This window comes from Pan paniscus, chromosome 1 (assembly GCF_029289425.2).
Source record: "Pan paniscus chromosome 1, NHGRI_mPanPan1-v2.0_pri, whole genome shotgun sequence".
In the NCBI taxonomy this organism is placed as follows: Eukaryota; Metazoa; Chordata; class Mammalia; order Primates; family Hominidae; genus Pan; species Pan paniscus.
In genome coordinates this window covers 151338778-151354413 of record NC_073249.2, presented here as the reverse complement: position 1 = coordinate 151354413, position 15636 = coordinate 151338778, and the positions used below count along the sequence as shown (strand labels likewise).

Here is a 15636-nt window from a genome sequence, read left to right as displayed (position 1 = left end):
TACTTTTTAAATTTTACAATAAAGCATTGTCTTTTAGGTAATTTCCTAACAGAAAAGTGAAGATAAGGCATAGCATTTATTGGCACTTAGCAAAATTAAGATGTTAATACAAATACAACCTTAGTGTGCTTTTAGACATACTATAAAGGCTTCTTTTCGATTACAGAAATGAAGAAGGAATGAATTGAGGCACTCCAATTTAAGCTAAAGTAGAAAGTGTGGGTAAACTGTCAGCTTACTGTTTAAATGCCTGTTGGCTTTGTTACTAGCACACTAATTTGGAAACAAAATTCACATCGGTTTCCGATAAAATTTATTGTTCCTCTTTGAGGCAATTTTTTGTGCTAATTTACCCAAGTCTCATCTTGGGTATCCCAGGCATTCCTCTGTGCTGTTCCTGAAACCATACATTGGCCTGGAGCTATTTGAGTAATAATATTGGTGTTCCCCCTCCATGCCCCAGTCACAGGAGCCAGTGGCACATTCTGAAAGGTACTCCAAGACATTTGCTTGCCCCAGGAGCACCATGGTTTTAAGCATCAGGCTTAGCCGGAGTCTAAGTCTGCTTTGAAGAACCCACTCCAAAGAGTAACAGCTGTCACTTTGCCTGTCTCTGTCCTGGTGGACACCAAAACTTAAATAGTCTATCCCCTGACGAATTCAAGAGAATATAGTCACATTGTTATTATTATCCATCAATTGTACAAGACATAAAAAGTCCTAAACTTACCTCTAATCTCTACTTTAGTCAGATAATTGACTTTTTTCACATATCAAAATTTCATTTGTACCTTACCTACATGTAATGAAAACCACAATGCCTGTGGATATAGCTTAATGTTTTTATTCTTTCCACCTGTCAACTCTGTATAAGTAATTTGAGGTCACTGTTCTCAATGTGTTTCTCTTTTAATAATATCTAGCACAGCTTCACAGGCAACTTTATTTTAAATGAATGTTTTCTATTGATAGTGGTGGTGCTAGAGGTGTTGCCAGCTTTTCTGTTCCACTCCAACAAGTATCCAAGTGTTGTCCTATGAGTGAATAAAGTTTTGCCAAGATCTATGTTATTTTCTATGCCTTTTATTACAAATTTCTAGCCAACATAATTTTTCATTCCCTGCGTATGTAAAAACTGCAAAAAAAATGGAATTTAAAAATAAAAAGTAAATGTCCTTATGCAGTAATGGCTCAAGCCTTGAGTAATGGCTCAAGCCCAAGGAATCTGACTCATAAATGCTACGGAGAAAGTCATTCATTAACTTAAGGTCAAAGACATGCAAGCTAGTTGACAATAAATGGAGGCCAACAGAAACATTAATTAGTGGAAATGTTTAAAAAGTAGATGTCACTGTGAAAGCAATGGCTTATTTCTGATGATGAAAGGTGCGATATAGAAAAGGACTAGGTAACACCCAACTTATGAGCAGCTTCAAAACTCCAAGAGCATGCCAGTTGTATAGTTTTAAGAAGGTATTTTCCCTTACAGTATTGTTAGACATGGTAGAAACACTTTGCTTTCAGCTCACATAAGCCAATCTAAACTATAATGTAGTTGAAATATAATATTGCCCTGGTAATTCTATATTAAACTCACCTAACCCTTTGTAACACACTTCTGAATTTCTATCTGTGAATAATAATGAAAAAACACCATTTATTGAGCATATATGTACTACTTCTCAGGCACTGTGCCAATTTAATCCTTACCTCAGTCTGTAAGATAATTATTATTATTATCTTTTACAGATGCGCAAACAAATCTAAAATTCTAAAACAATCTGCTATAGGCGTGAGTATGTTAATAATGCTGTATGTATGCATAAGAGAAAATGTTCTCTAAGTCTGTCGTTCTCCAGTTTTCATACTTAAGAAACAAGAAGCAATCCACAGTCAAAGGGCAGAGGCTCTGGACACAGAATTCTCTGTAACATGTTCACAAGATCAGATAAATGCCTCTGTCAGTGACTGTCCATATAGTACAATGTATTTGCAGCCTTGAGGAACATGTGTAGATTCAAACATATTCTTGGTTCCTCTTTTAAGAATCTTGTTAGACAGACCTTTAGATCTTATTTTTAATAATTCTTAATCTTTTTTATATACTCAGCCAAAGATCAAAGCTGCTGCTTAACTTTAAGCTATACATTCTGTATTTTCTACTTTAACTTGTACTTATGCCACATTTTTTTTTCATAGCAAGAGATAGATTTACCTTCACGAAGGAATACAATTTGCCCTTAAGGAAATGGTATTCATTTTCAATAAACATTTGGTAAGTAACTACTTTTTCAAAAGTCAAAGACTAAGTCTGAAGAAGGTAAAAAGATGGATAAGACCTAACCTATGCCTGTAAGGGGCTTAAAATCTAACTATGGGGACAGAAACTGAATCAGGGCTAAGTTTGAAGTAAAGCCTCACACTCCCTCTCCAAAGAACAATTTCTGACACAGTATTGTTTCTCTAAGGAGCAAGCTCTAACTTTGTCTCAATACGAGAAAGGGGGCTAAACAATAATCGTCTAGGATAAACTGTTAAAACTAAAAGATTCTGGTTCTACCAATAACTCTGAGGGAGAGGGGGCAACGCTGGAGAAAGGGAACAGTTTCAGAATTGACATAAGTGTGCCTGAGGATGTTCCTTTACAAACCACATACCCCCAGCTTGCCATGTTCCCAAGAATCACTGCTATAGGGAGTCCAGGTATAGAAAGGAAGACGTCATGCGTCTCAGAATCTTGAGATAGGCAAAGACTGAGAACCACAAGGTCTAACATGCTGTAGTTTTCCAGGTGCAGCTTCCAGTGACAACATAGTATATACTCATTTTTCTATTTGTCCTTATTTAATATTAAATAAAAAAGAATATTTGGCACAAAAGTCCAGATCAAGAGGAACTTAATTCAAGTAGGTGATTACCTGTGTCATTCATTGAGATAAAAGGCTGTCTCTTCAGAAGTAGGCCTGAATCACTGCAAACTTGAGTTGCTTAGAAAAGAGTCTGTGATAAAAACAAGTATGAAGATAGTTATCTAAAGCAAATTATTTTTACTCATTAACAACTAACCTTTTGGGAATGCTCTCATAACTTACTATAATTTACTCTCCCTAAAAACTCAGAGAATTAGCCTAATTCTCTTCTACACATAAAATACTGCAGATATTTTCTCTCTTTGGAGAAGCAGCCTTTCTCCTTTTTACCGAAATGAAATTCTTAGTGCCACAGCTTCCTAAATCTATTTCAGTCCTTATATTTATCTTTTATCTACTTTCACACTTCACATTCCCCCTGTAAAATACACCCCTAACCAGTTGATATTCTATCTTATCTTCCATCCTCATGCACCATTTAGCATTTACATTTATGTTTTATGTTTTGCTGCCACACTGATTACCAAATGGTGGTGGATGACATTTTTGTTTTGAGTTCAGCATTTTGTTTCTGTTTTAGTTTTAGGGCGAGGGGTTTTTTAAATGGCATTATATGGCATTTAAAATTATATGGCATATCACTCTATAAAAATTTAAGTTAAAGAAAAGCCTTTTTCCAAATGAAGGGGAAAAGCTATTCAATTTTACCACACAGAAACCACTGCTAAAATTTTGGTATTTTTCCTTGCAGCATTTTTTTCTATGTATGTTTTTTAACTTTTCATTTTGAAATAATCTCAGACTTACAGAGAAGCTGCAGAAATAGTACAGAGAGTTACCATGTACCCTTCACCCAGCTTCTACCATTAATATGTTAATGACTTCCATAACCATAGTATAGTTGCCTAGATCTTCTATGTATATTTTGACAAGGTTGAATTTATATTTTTTGTTCATTGCTTTTTTTGCATTTAATATGATAGCATAAGCATTTATATTAAGTTCTTCAAAAATATTTTAATGTCCAAGTAATGTCATACTACATAAATGAATATTTTAATTAATTATTTCCATACTGTTGGATATTGAGATTGTGATTTTTTCTATTATTAAAAACTCTCATCAACATGTTATCATTTTTTAAGTATCTACTAATTTTATGGGTCAAAAAGGTAGTCTCTCATTTTAAATTGCTTTTTTGTAGTTATTATTGAAGGTGAACATTTTAAATGCTTACAGTTTTTATTTCATCTTTTGTAAACTGTTTATTCAGGCCCTTTTCCTTGTACTGATTGGTGTCTGAATGTATTACTTACAAAGTTATGTAAAGCTTACATATTTAAGATTAAGCTTTTGACTCAAAGATTACAAAGTGTTTTATCGTTTTGTATTCACCTTTTGATTATTTTGTTTTTATTTCAATAATCCAAAATAATTTTGCTGACTGAAAACAACATATCTCTTTTATAGTTGTAATTTGTAATTAAATAACTTTTTTATAAAGTAAAACTTCCTTCCATTCTTCAACTCAGTATTTCTCAAACTAAGATCTGTCAACCACTAGTTATCTGAACATGTGACTCTTGGGAATGATAGGAATTTCCTTCCTTAAAAGAGTCTATATATTATTCAAGTTTGACAATTACTGCAAAAGGTACAAAAGTCAAAGGAGGAATTCCATGTTTAATAAGATGCCATGCATACACAATAAAAACACTTTATCAAAGGATCAGTTAGTATTGTATGTTTTCTAGTGTTAATTATTTTATACTATTTTAATGTCTTATAAATACTCATAACTGACAACTAATTTCTTTTGTGTTGTTACAAGCTGAACATCAAAAAGCTGTATTTCACTTCTACAATACTAAATTGCTTAAAAGTCCCAAGGCACCCCTAGCTCTTATGTCAACTACCTCTGCTCCCTTTGCCTGGAGTACTCTCTCACTCCATTCCTCCACCTCAATCAAGTGGAAAGCTTGTGTGCCTCATTGTCATTCCTCTCCACCAAACCATCCCGCAAAAATATCTGAATTGTTGTATTCTCTGCTAACTTTTTCTCCATGTTTACTTTCACCGCTGCATTATCCTGGCATTTTGTTATGTAGCTGTTGCCCCTCACAACTGTCAGAGACTGTTCTCGATATTAAATTATCATCTCTGTAATTCCAGTGAGGTTAGAAAAGTTCCTATATATATATATATATAAATATATATATATACACACACATATATACGTATATATACACATATATATACACATATATACACATATATACACACATATATATACACATATATATACATATATATATATATAATTGGAACTTCTTTAATGTTTATAAAATGAATTATCCATATAAGGTAGCAATCATCTGGGAGAGTTCTAAGAAGCCCAACCTTGTTTGCTAAATTGTACTGACAAATAATACTGCAAGTTCATCTTCCAGCTCTGCAATCAGTTGTCTCATGGGATCCACACTTCATTTTGGCAATGTCAAATGCTTTCTATTCTGTGATGAGTGACTCAAGCCAAAGATAACATCTTTGCTCAGGCAGGTGATTAATAATCACTCTTTATAAAGACTTTTTATATTGAAATAATTTCAAACTTACAGAAGAGTTGGAAAATGCTATGGTTTGAAAGTTTTCCCCTCTCAAACTTATGGTGAAATTTAATTGCCATTGTAACAATATTAAGAAGTGGGATCTTTAAGAGGTGATTAGGCCATGAGGGCTCTGCTGTTATGAATGAATTAATGCTGTTATCAAGGGAGTCGGTTGCTTATAAAAGGATGAGTTTGGCCCGATTTGTTGCTTACTTTCTCCCCCTCTCTTTGCCCTTCCACCATGTGATGCCTTCTGCCATTATGATACAGTAAGAAAGTCCTCACCAAATGCAGCCTCTCGATCTTAGACTTCCCAGCCTTTAGAACTATAAGCCACTATGTTTCTGTTTATTATAAATTACCCAATCTGTGGTATTCTGTTACAGCAGCACAAAACAGACTAAGACAGAAGAATGAAACAAAGAACTGTTGTATATTCTTTAACCATACTCCTCAATTGTTACCATTTTGCCACTTTTGATTTCTCTTTCTGTGTGCATGTGCACACACAAACACACAAAACAAAATACTTTTGCTGAACCATTTAAGAGTTACTTGCAGAATTATGTCCCTTTATCTCTAAATACTTCAGTGTTCATTTCCCAGTAAAGAATGTTCTCATAAATTAACACAGTATATTTATCAAATCCAGGAATTTAACATTTATGCAATACTGTTATCCAATATACAGCCTCTATTCATTTTCCTCTAATTGTCCCAATAATGTCCTTTACAGAATTTTTTTCTCTGATCCAGATTCAAGATCACACATTACATGTAGTTGGCATGTTTGTTAATCTCCTTCATCTGGGACACTTCACATTTTGTTTTTCATGACATCGAAATTATTCAGAAGTACCAAGGGATTTTTTTTTTTATACTTTAAGTTCTGGGGTACATGTGCAGTTTTGTTACATAGGTGTATACACGTGCCATGGTGGTTTGCTGCACCCATCAACCTGTAATCTACATTAGGTATTTCTCCTAATGCTATCCGTCCCCTAGCCCCCCACCCTCCAAAAGCCCCGGTGTGTGACGTTCCCCTCCCTGTGTCCATGTGTCCTCATTGTTCAACTCCCACTTATGAGTGGGAACATGCAGTGTTTGGTTTTCCGTTCTTGTGATAGTTTGCTGAGAATGATGGTTTCCAGTTTCATCCATGTCCCTGCAAAGGACACGATCTCATCCTTTTTTATGGCTGCATGGTATTCCATGGTGTATATGTGCCACATTTCCTTTATCCAGTCTATCATTGATGGACATTTGGGTTCGTTACAAGTCTTTGCTATTGTGAATAGTGCCACAGTAAACATACGTGTTCATGTGTCTTTATAGTAGAATGACTTATAATCCTTTGGGTATATACCCAGTAATGGGATTGCTGGGTCAAATGGTATTTCTAGTTATAGATCACCAAGAGATTATTTTAAAGAATGTCCCTTTGGTTCTGTCTGATGTTTCCACTTGGTTAGATTCAGATTATGCTTTTTCAACAGGAATACTGCATAAACAATGTTGTGCATTTCTCAGTATAACATGTCAGGAATCATATCTCAATTTATCTCATCATTGGTGATGTCAACTTTGACTTCTCAGTAAGGTGGCATTGGTCAGGCTTCTCCACTTTTCATTCTGTAATTAATAAGTAACCTCCAGGGAGATACTTTGATGAAATTTAAATATCCTGTTCGTCTTCAAACCTTTAGCTTATTGATTATTCTTCTGAATAAATCATTTTATAATGATTGCAAAATGGTGATCTTCTACCTTTACTATTTCTTCTACATTTATTAGTTAATTAGCCATTCTTTTTTCTTTTCTTTTTTTTTTTTCTTTGAGACAGGGTCTTGTTCTGTCACCCAGGCTGCTGGATTGCAGCAGTGCAAGCATGGCTCACTGAAACCTCAACCTCCTCGGCTCAAGTGATTCCTCCCAACTCAACCTCCCAAGTAGCTGGGACGATGGGTGTGTGCCACCACACCAAGCTAATTTTTTTTGCCCAGATGGGGTCTCCCTATGTTACCCAAGATGGTCTTGAACTCCTGGGCTCAAGTGATCCTCCCACCTCAGCTTCCCAAAGTGCTGGGGTTACAACTCCGAGCCAAGGTGCCCAGCCCATTCTTTTTTTGAAAGTTCTTCTCCTTAGTTTGTATTTTTGTTCTTCATAAGACTGTTCAAATTCAAAAATTTTTAAAGTGGTATCTTTAAACCTATTTTTGAATTTTAATCGCATTTTTCTTTAATTTTTACATTTCCAGTGTAACATGTTAAGGACACCTAGAGCCGACATTCTATGTTACTCAACCACTTTCTACTTTGTAAAACTTTGAAACTTCTAAGTCTTGCCACAAACTTCTAATTAAAATCGAAGACTAGCTCTGTCTTGTTCCAATGCTCCTTAATCAGTCCTCAAAAATGTCTAACTCCTAACTAGGAATCTGGTTATTATATTAAGGGTCTTCAGAAGGTTCATGGAAAGTGTGTATTACGAAAAAAGAACCATGCATGGATTTTTAAAAACTTTGCACCAAAAGAAACTCATACTAACTTGTTATAAAAATGTCTGAAGAGGATCTAGTTTGAGACACTAAGACATCACTTTGAAAATACCCCTTATCAGAGCAACATGAATTCTGCTAAAATTGAAGCAAGAATAAACATTAAATTTATGGTAGAGTTTGGATGAAAGAATAATGAAATCATTCATGTTTTATGAAAAGTTTATAGGGATAATGGCCCAAAGAAATCAGCAGTTTACAAATGGATAACTCACTTTAAGAGTTAACTCATTTTAAAAAGGGATAAGACCATACTGAAGATGAAACCTGTGCAGGAGACCATCCATATCAATTTGCAAGGAAAAAAATTCAACTTTATTATGTCCTAATTGAAGAAAACCAAGGATTAACAGCACGAACAATAGCCAACACCATAGCCATCTGCATTGGTTCAGCTTACACAATTCTGTCTGAAAAATTATAGATGAGCAAACTTTCCACTCAATGGGTGCCAAAACTATTGCACCCAGATCAGCCACAGAAAAGAGCAGAGCTCTCAATGGAAATTTTAAATAAGTGGAACTGAGATCCTGAAGCATTTCTTCAAAGAATTGTAACAGGAGATGAAACTTAGCGATGATTCTAAAGACAAAGCACAATTACAGTAATGGCTACCAAGAGGTGTAAGTGGTCCAGTCAAAGCAAAAGTGTCCTGGTCAACAGAGAACGTCATGGCAACAGTTTTTGGGGATGCTCAAGACATTTTGCTTGTTGAGTCTTTGTTGGGCCAAAGAACAATAACATCTACTTATCATGAGAATGTTTTTGAGAAAGCAAGCCAAAGCTTTAGCAAAAACAAACAAACAAACAAAACACCCAGGTAAGCTTCACCATAGTCTTTCTCCACTATAAAAATGCACCTGCTCATTCCTCTTAAGAAACAAGGGCAATTTTGCAAGAGTTTCCATGGGAAGTCATTAGACATCCACCTTACAGTCCTGATTTGGCGTCTTCTAACTTCTTTTTGTTTCTTAGTCTTAAAAAATCTGTAAAAGAAACCCATTTTTCTTCAGTTAATAGTCTAAAGACTGCATTGACTGAATTAAATTCCCAGAACCCTCAGTTTTTTAGGGATGGGCTAAATGGCTGGTATCATCACAAGTGTCTTGAATTTGATGGAGCTTATGTTTAAAAATTAACCTTATACTTTTTATTTTAATATTTTATTTCCATTTTCCAAATAAAAATTTATTTTCATAAAATCCAGATTCTGCACAATATTTTTCCATGAACTTTTTGAAGTCTCCTCACATCTTTAGTTTTAGACAGACCAAGTCTCATTTTTATTATGTTTCATTACACAGTGGAGATTAAGGAGGACTTAGTCTAATCTTTTAATTTAGAGACCAGTTTCCTTCTCTTCAACTAGTTCAATTCTGTGTTCAGACAAGAATCAAAATAAAATCCTCAGAAAATGGATTGATCTAATAGTTTTAGTGAAAAAATACTTTAGATGTTAACTTTATGAAATTCAATGATCTTTTAACTTTATGAAATTTAATGATCTTTAAAAATGTGTTTACCATTAAGCAACCACAATACTAAATAATAATTTAGGCAATTTTGCTACTAAATATTACTAATTTTTTTTTGTTTCTGAAGCTGTCTTTCTAGACTGCAGATTAAGAGCTGTTGGTCCCAAATATGCGGTTTTCCCGACTCAAGTAACCATGTCAAGAAATGCTATTCTGTCTAAAAGGGGCTAAAAAGGACTCAAAGAATACACATAACACATCTCGCATCTGTGAAGACTGTTCACTAATGAGATCATCAAGAAACAGCCAACATCAATTGTTTAGAGTGGAAATTTGAAACTTGGAAACTGTGGCATAGAGCCTCATAGATTTTCATAGCTGGAAAGGACCTTGGTGGTCATATTCAGCCCAAAGCTCCCACTTTGTAGATGAAGAAATTGATACAAAGAGACATGACATAATTTGACCACAGCCAATTCATGTCAAAGTAAATAAGGATAAAATGTTAATTAAGAGACAAACAGGAGGTTGATAATTTGAAGAGTCTAAGTTCATTAGTGTTTCTATAACACAATTTAGGGTTTGTCAAGTCCAGTCTGGTTTCCCATATCTTCCATCTTTCCTATCCCAAAAGCTATGGCTATAATCTCAGCCAGGTTTCTGGAAACAATCCTCGTTGAAGACAGATGAGATTTAAGGAAATCTAGTCAACATCTGCAGAATTGATATCAAATTAAACATGTTCTTTTTTTCCCTAAGCTCTGATTTTATTTCCAGAGGTTTTGCTTTGACTCCTTGACCAAATTCCCTTCTTGAATACAGTTTGGGTAACTAGACACTGAGATTGGCATTGTTCTCTGTTCTTGAGTTCCAGTCTTGGATAGCTGCCTAGTAAAATACTAAGGCTAGGACTGTATGTTGTTCTTACCAAGCTCTGCTTCTTCCTACAGAAAGAAAAGTTAACCACAAATCTCAGACCAATTGGCCTGCTCCATCATTTAATGATGCAGCTGCCTAGATCTTCAAATATTCATGAAACTAAAAATTCTCCACCGCCCCACTCTTCCTTCTTCTTAGTACACCTCTATCACGATGTATTGGATTACTCTATCTCATTTTCAATACCTGTGACCTTTCTCATTTTATTCATTTATTCAACAAACATTTATGGAGTGTCTCTTGTATGTCAAGTATTGTGCTAAGCATAGGTGCAGAAGGTAGGAATGAAAAATAGTTATACCTTAATTCCTGACCTTAAGGGATTTACAGTCTTGTGACGGCAACAGATTGTAACTGGTACACAGACAAAACCATGTACTTACAAGATGAGAAAAGCATCAGGAAGGAAACACAGAATTACCCAGTTTAGTCAGGGAAAAGTTTTCTGGAGAAGTAACATTATATCTGGAGATTTGAAGGATAAAAATGAACTAGCTTGCGAAGCACTGGAAAAAGTATTTCAGACAAGGAACCAGCAGATGTGAACATCCTGTAAAGGCTCGGGAAATTGGGGAAACTAAACAGAGATCAGTATGGCTGGAATATATTGAGGGAAGAGGAAAGCTGATTAAATGAGAAAAGAGAAGCAGATTGTACAAACCCTTGTGGGCCATGGGAAAGCATTTTAATTACAATATAATTGTAATGAGAGGTCATGTTTTTAAGTGAAGAAAAAAACATAGTTTTCATTTTTAAAAGATTATTCTGCTGAGTTGAAAACAGGCATTCAAACAAAGACATGTATACAAATGTTCATAGCAACATTTTTCATAAGAACCAAAAAGTGGAAACAACCCAAATGTCTACCAACTGATGAATAGATAAACAAAATGCTAAATAACCATGTAACGAAATATTATTTGGCCATAAAAAGGAATGAACATCATGGGTTAACCTTGAAAACATGCTAAGTGAAAGAAGCCAGACACAAAAAGCCAGAAATACATGATTCCATTTAAATGAAATGTCCAGAATAGGCGAATTCATAGAGACAGAAATAGATTAGTGGCTTCCAGGGGCTGGAGGATGGGCATGGGATGTGACTGCTTAATGGATGAGGGTTTCTTTTGGGGGTGAGGAAGCTGTCCTGTAATTAGACACCAGTGATGCTTGCAAAACGTTGTGAATGTATTGAAAGCCACTTCATTGTACACTTCTAAAATGGCAAACATGATAAATTTTACATTACGAAAATTTTATCTTAATAAAAAAAAGATCATTATTTGAACAATAGACTACTTTGCAAGAGAGAGGGGCTAGCTGCTGAGGGAGTAATCTCCATACATGGACAAAAGCAGTAACAGCAGAGACCAAGAAATGGGGAAGATCCACTGTAATTTCACAGGATTTGATGTCAGTAACTGAATCAGGGAGAAGGAAGCAGAGAGGAAGGAAGACATCCAGAATTACTCAGAAGATTCTGACTGAAAGAAGAACATGTTTCAAGAGGAAATGAAGGGCTTAGCTTTGGACTCATTAACCTTGAGATGCCCATGACCCAGTCTAGGATATCCTATGCTAAGACACTTCCACACTTTAGAATATTACTTTAACTTTTCTAAACTTCACTTTTCTCACCTACAAAATAGAAATATTAATAGTGTCTATCTAAGATAATTGTTGTTAGAAAGAAGTTAGGTAATTGATGTAAAGTTTTTAGCACAGTTCTTAACACACAGTAGACCCTCAATCACTATTAGAGATTATTATTGTTGTTATAATCTTTGTTTTAATTACTATACTTATTCCGTATGCTGATTCTCTGTTCCTGCTTTCAGCTTCTGCAGATGCTTAGCCCACCCAAAAGGGCTGGTTTTGAATGAAGTTTCAAGCCCTCCCAATTTGCTCCATTTTACTGCAGCTAATGAGTCCATAACTAGTCATAATCTCAGATATATTGACAGGGAGGGACCTGTCTGGCTGAAAATAATATTCAGATTCCTTAGCCAGGCAAGTATATTCCTATGGTGGAGAAGGCACACTGAGCTCCAATAACCGCATGACAATTTTACTTTTAAAAGCATCCAACTCACTTTCTTCTAATTTTATGCTTTCTTGGGATCCTCCTATCCTTAATTTTATTTCCCCAAGCTTTCTCTCCCACAGGGAATAAAATGTGCTGACAAGCTGACAGGAGTATTCCAGTCTACTTGGCAGTTAACTTCCTCATAGAGACGTCTAAATTGATGTTCTGGTTTATAATCAGACTCTTGTAAGTTTGGTCAGAAGGGATCAATTTGCCTGGGTCTGTTAACCTCTAGGTGTCCACATAATAACCTAGTTTCTGAACCTGAAAGCTGCGTATCAGAACCTGGGCAATGAAAAGCCACTAAGAAATGACACACACACTGTATCACCAGGCTAGAAACAGCCACTCAGACTTCACAATACAATTTTGTACAGAATTGTGAATATTAAGGAGTTAATGTATATTAAAGTGCCTGGCACATGTTAGACTCTCGGTCAACATGAGTTTATTTTTTATTTTTTAAATCATATGCAACTCACAAGGGAAAAGAATCCAAGTCTGAAAAATTTCAGATGAACTGAAATGATCCTACATTTTTTTGTGCTCCATCTCAGTCAATCCCTAATTTTCCTTTCTCTGAAAAATTTCTTTTTTAGTGTTTTCTCATTTGGGCAGCTGCCTTTTGCAATTGGTTGTCTCCATAGTTCATCACTCAATAATGCTTAAAGAAAGTATTAGTGCAAATGAAAGTGCTATCTGAGAATAATCGTATATATTCTGAGGAATAATTAGCTCACAAACCCTGTGATCTTGGGCGAGCCATTTAACCTTTCTACATGTCTGTGTCTCATTAGTCAGCAAACATGCCTCACCAGCCCATCCTATAATGTCTCTTAGTGTCCTTTTCATCCCTAGTATCTGTAAACTATATTCACTACTAAATCCTCAGCACTTAGCACCCATAGGTGCTATTGACATATATGTTGAACAATTGAATGTATGTATTTTAGGCCTATATTTGGTTCACAAATCTCATAAATAAGCCCAATTTTTACAATAAAGAAAAGGAAAATCAGTCACTAACTTGCTTTACACAAAAGTTTAAAAGTTCTAAGCCTTAAAAAATATAACTGGCAAAAAAAATATATAGGCTAAAATTTGAAAACAGACTCTCATATAGGCATTCTATATGCCAACCTCAACATCATTATAAAGGGTGAATGAATGAATGTATCTATCGATTGATCAAAACTTGTTGAATTTTTTAAAGCATAAATTGTATGGCTGTTTTTTTTTTTGTCATTTGGGCCCTTTTTCCCACCTCTGAATGCCCAGAGAGCGTTGTTCACAATAACTAATTTAACAAATCTATCCTTTTGGAGTGTCTGTTGCTTTAAAGAAATGATGACACTCTTCAACACTGATTAGAATCACAGTACCTAAGAGAAGCTCTTTTATTTTTTGGTGGCATACTTTCTAGAAATTATCTTTGGCTTTTTAGCTCAACTAATTCACATTTGTGGCTACAAAACAATTATAAATGATAACTTTTCCATGCTTTTCACCTTTGTTAATAAACGGTTTAAAGAATGAGGGAGGTTTTTTTAAATTCCATTTTAATCTATCATTCCTGGCATTTAACAGAAATCAGGACACCAGTTCAAAAATTACATACCAAGTCAACAATGAAAAACTTGAGCTTGCAGAAAAAGTTGTGTTGTCTTTTCTAACAAACTTCACATTTTCCAAAAAAGAAGTAGACTATATTTCTGATTTCTTATTTTGTTCTTCATTTACTCACCGTGACTATGGCATGAATACAATTATGTATATTTTCTATACTACAGTTTCTCTCAGTTCAATTAGTTCAGTTTCACAAGTATTATTGACTACCTATTGGGAGCCAGCCACTATGCTAGGTTCTAAGGAATACAAGAGTAATAAGACATATTTTCTAACTCTCATGAAGTTCACATATTACTAAATTTTTTCATTGTTTTTTCAATATCTCAGCTGCCACAACCATTTTAATCAAATAATTTTACTTCTGCCAGTTTTATATTTTGAGGTTTAATATATAACTGCTTTAATATTTTTGAAAAATTACTGGTCTGAGGGAAGCTAGAAAAATTTAAGTAATTACAATACATCATCATTCAGGTAATAATAAAAGCATTGTCTTACCCTGGGTTCCCCAGAATACCAAGCCTAAGACACAAAAAATGTAACTTAAGGTCCAGAGCTAGGGAATGGGGGAGAAGGGAGGAAAGAAAAGTATGTCAATAAAAGATTCCATGTTGAGTTGACTGGTCACCCATAGAGATGGCTGGATATTCAGTCTTACAGGACACCTTAATAACCTCTTAGAGAAAGTATGAAGTATTTATTCATTACTGTTGCCTTCTATTGATCAAGGGTGGTCCCCCAATTATTCAACTCCCCATCATTTCTAGGTTGCACATGCATGGAATACTGAGCAAAATCTCAGGCATGTTTTATTCCCTACTGCTTCACTACCAGTAAGGAATCCTTGTGGGTGGGAGGAGGAGGAGGAGAAGGAGGAGGAGGAGGAGCTAGGGGTAAATTGCACCAGCCTGAAGCAGGGCACTGTCAGGTTGCTCCCCCATGAAACTGGGCGGCACTTTCATAGAAATGGTCACCACAGCCACAGCTGGGATAAGAGTTGAGTTGAGGCCAACAAAATTTGAAGCCGTGTGTAAGAAGCATTTGATAAAAGTGCATGTAAGGCACAAAAGTAGAACTGAATAGAGAATTATTAATTCTGTCTGCAGATAAAGGGATCAGAAACTTCACAAACAATTCCTCAGAAAAATTATTAAAAGTAATTGAAGTATCAGGCCAGGTGCAGTGGCTCATGCCTGTAATTCCAGTGCTTTGAGAGGCCAAGGCAGGCGAATCATTTGAGGTCGGGAGTTTGAGACCAGTCTGGCTAACATGGTAAAACTTCATCTCTACAAAAATTAGCCAGGCATGGTGATGTGCGCCTGTAGTCCCAGCTACTTAGGAGGCTGAACCATGAGAATTGCTTGAACCCAGGAAACAGAGGTTGCAGTGAGCCAAGATCACATCATTCACTGCACTCCAGCCTGAGCAACAGAGTGTGACTCTGTCAAAAAAATATATATATAATTGAAG

The 15636-nt window shown here is 35.4% G+C and overlaps 1 protein-coding gene across 17 annotated transcripts in view; it reads right to left on the bottom strand.

Annotated features, from left to right (window-relative positions):
- SLC44A5 (solute carrier family 44 member 5) overlaps positions 1–15636 on the bottom strand; it is a 514570-nt gene that overhangs the window by 329370 nt on the left and 169564 nt on the right. For 16 of the 17 annotated variants that reach the window (XM_055117228.2, XM_055117202.2, XM_055117223.2 and 13 more), the window contains one exon: positions 2919–3000. The exons of the other annotated variant lie outside the window; for it this stretch is intronic. In XM_055117228.2, coding sequence (XP_054973203.2) covers positions 2919–2931 — 13 coding nt within the window. In that variant the 5' untranslated portion in view covers positions 2932–3000. The remainder of the gene's footprint in view (positions 1–2918; positions 3001–15636) is intronic. 17 annotated transcript variants of the gene reach the window in all.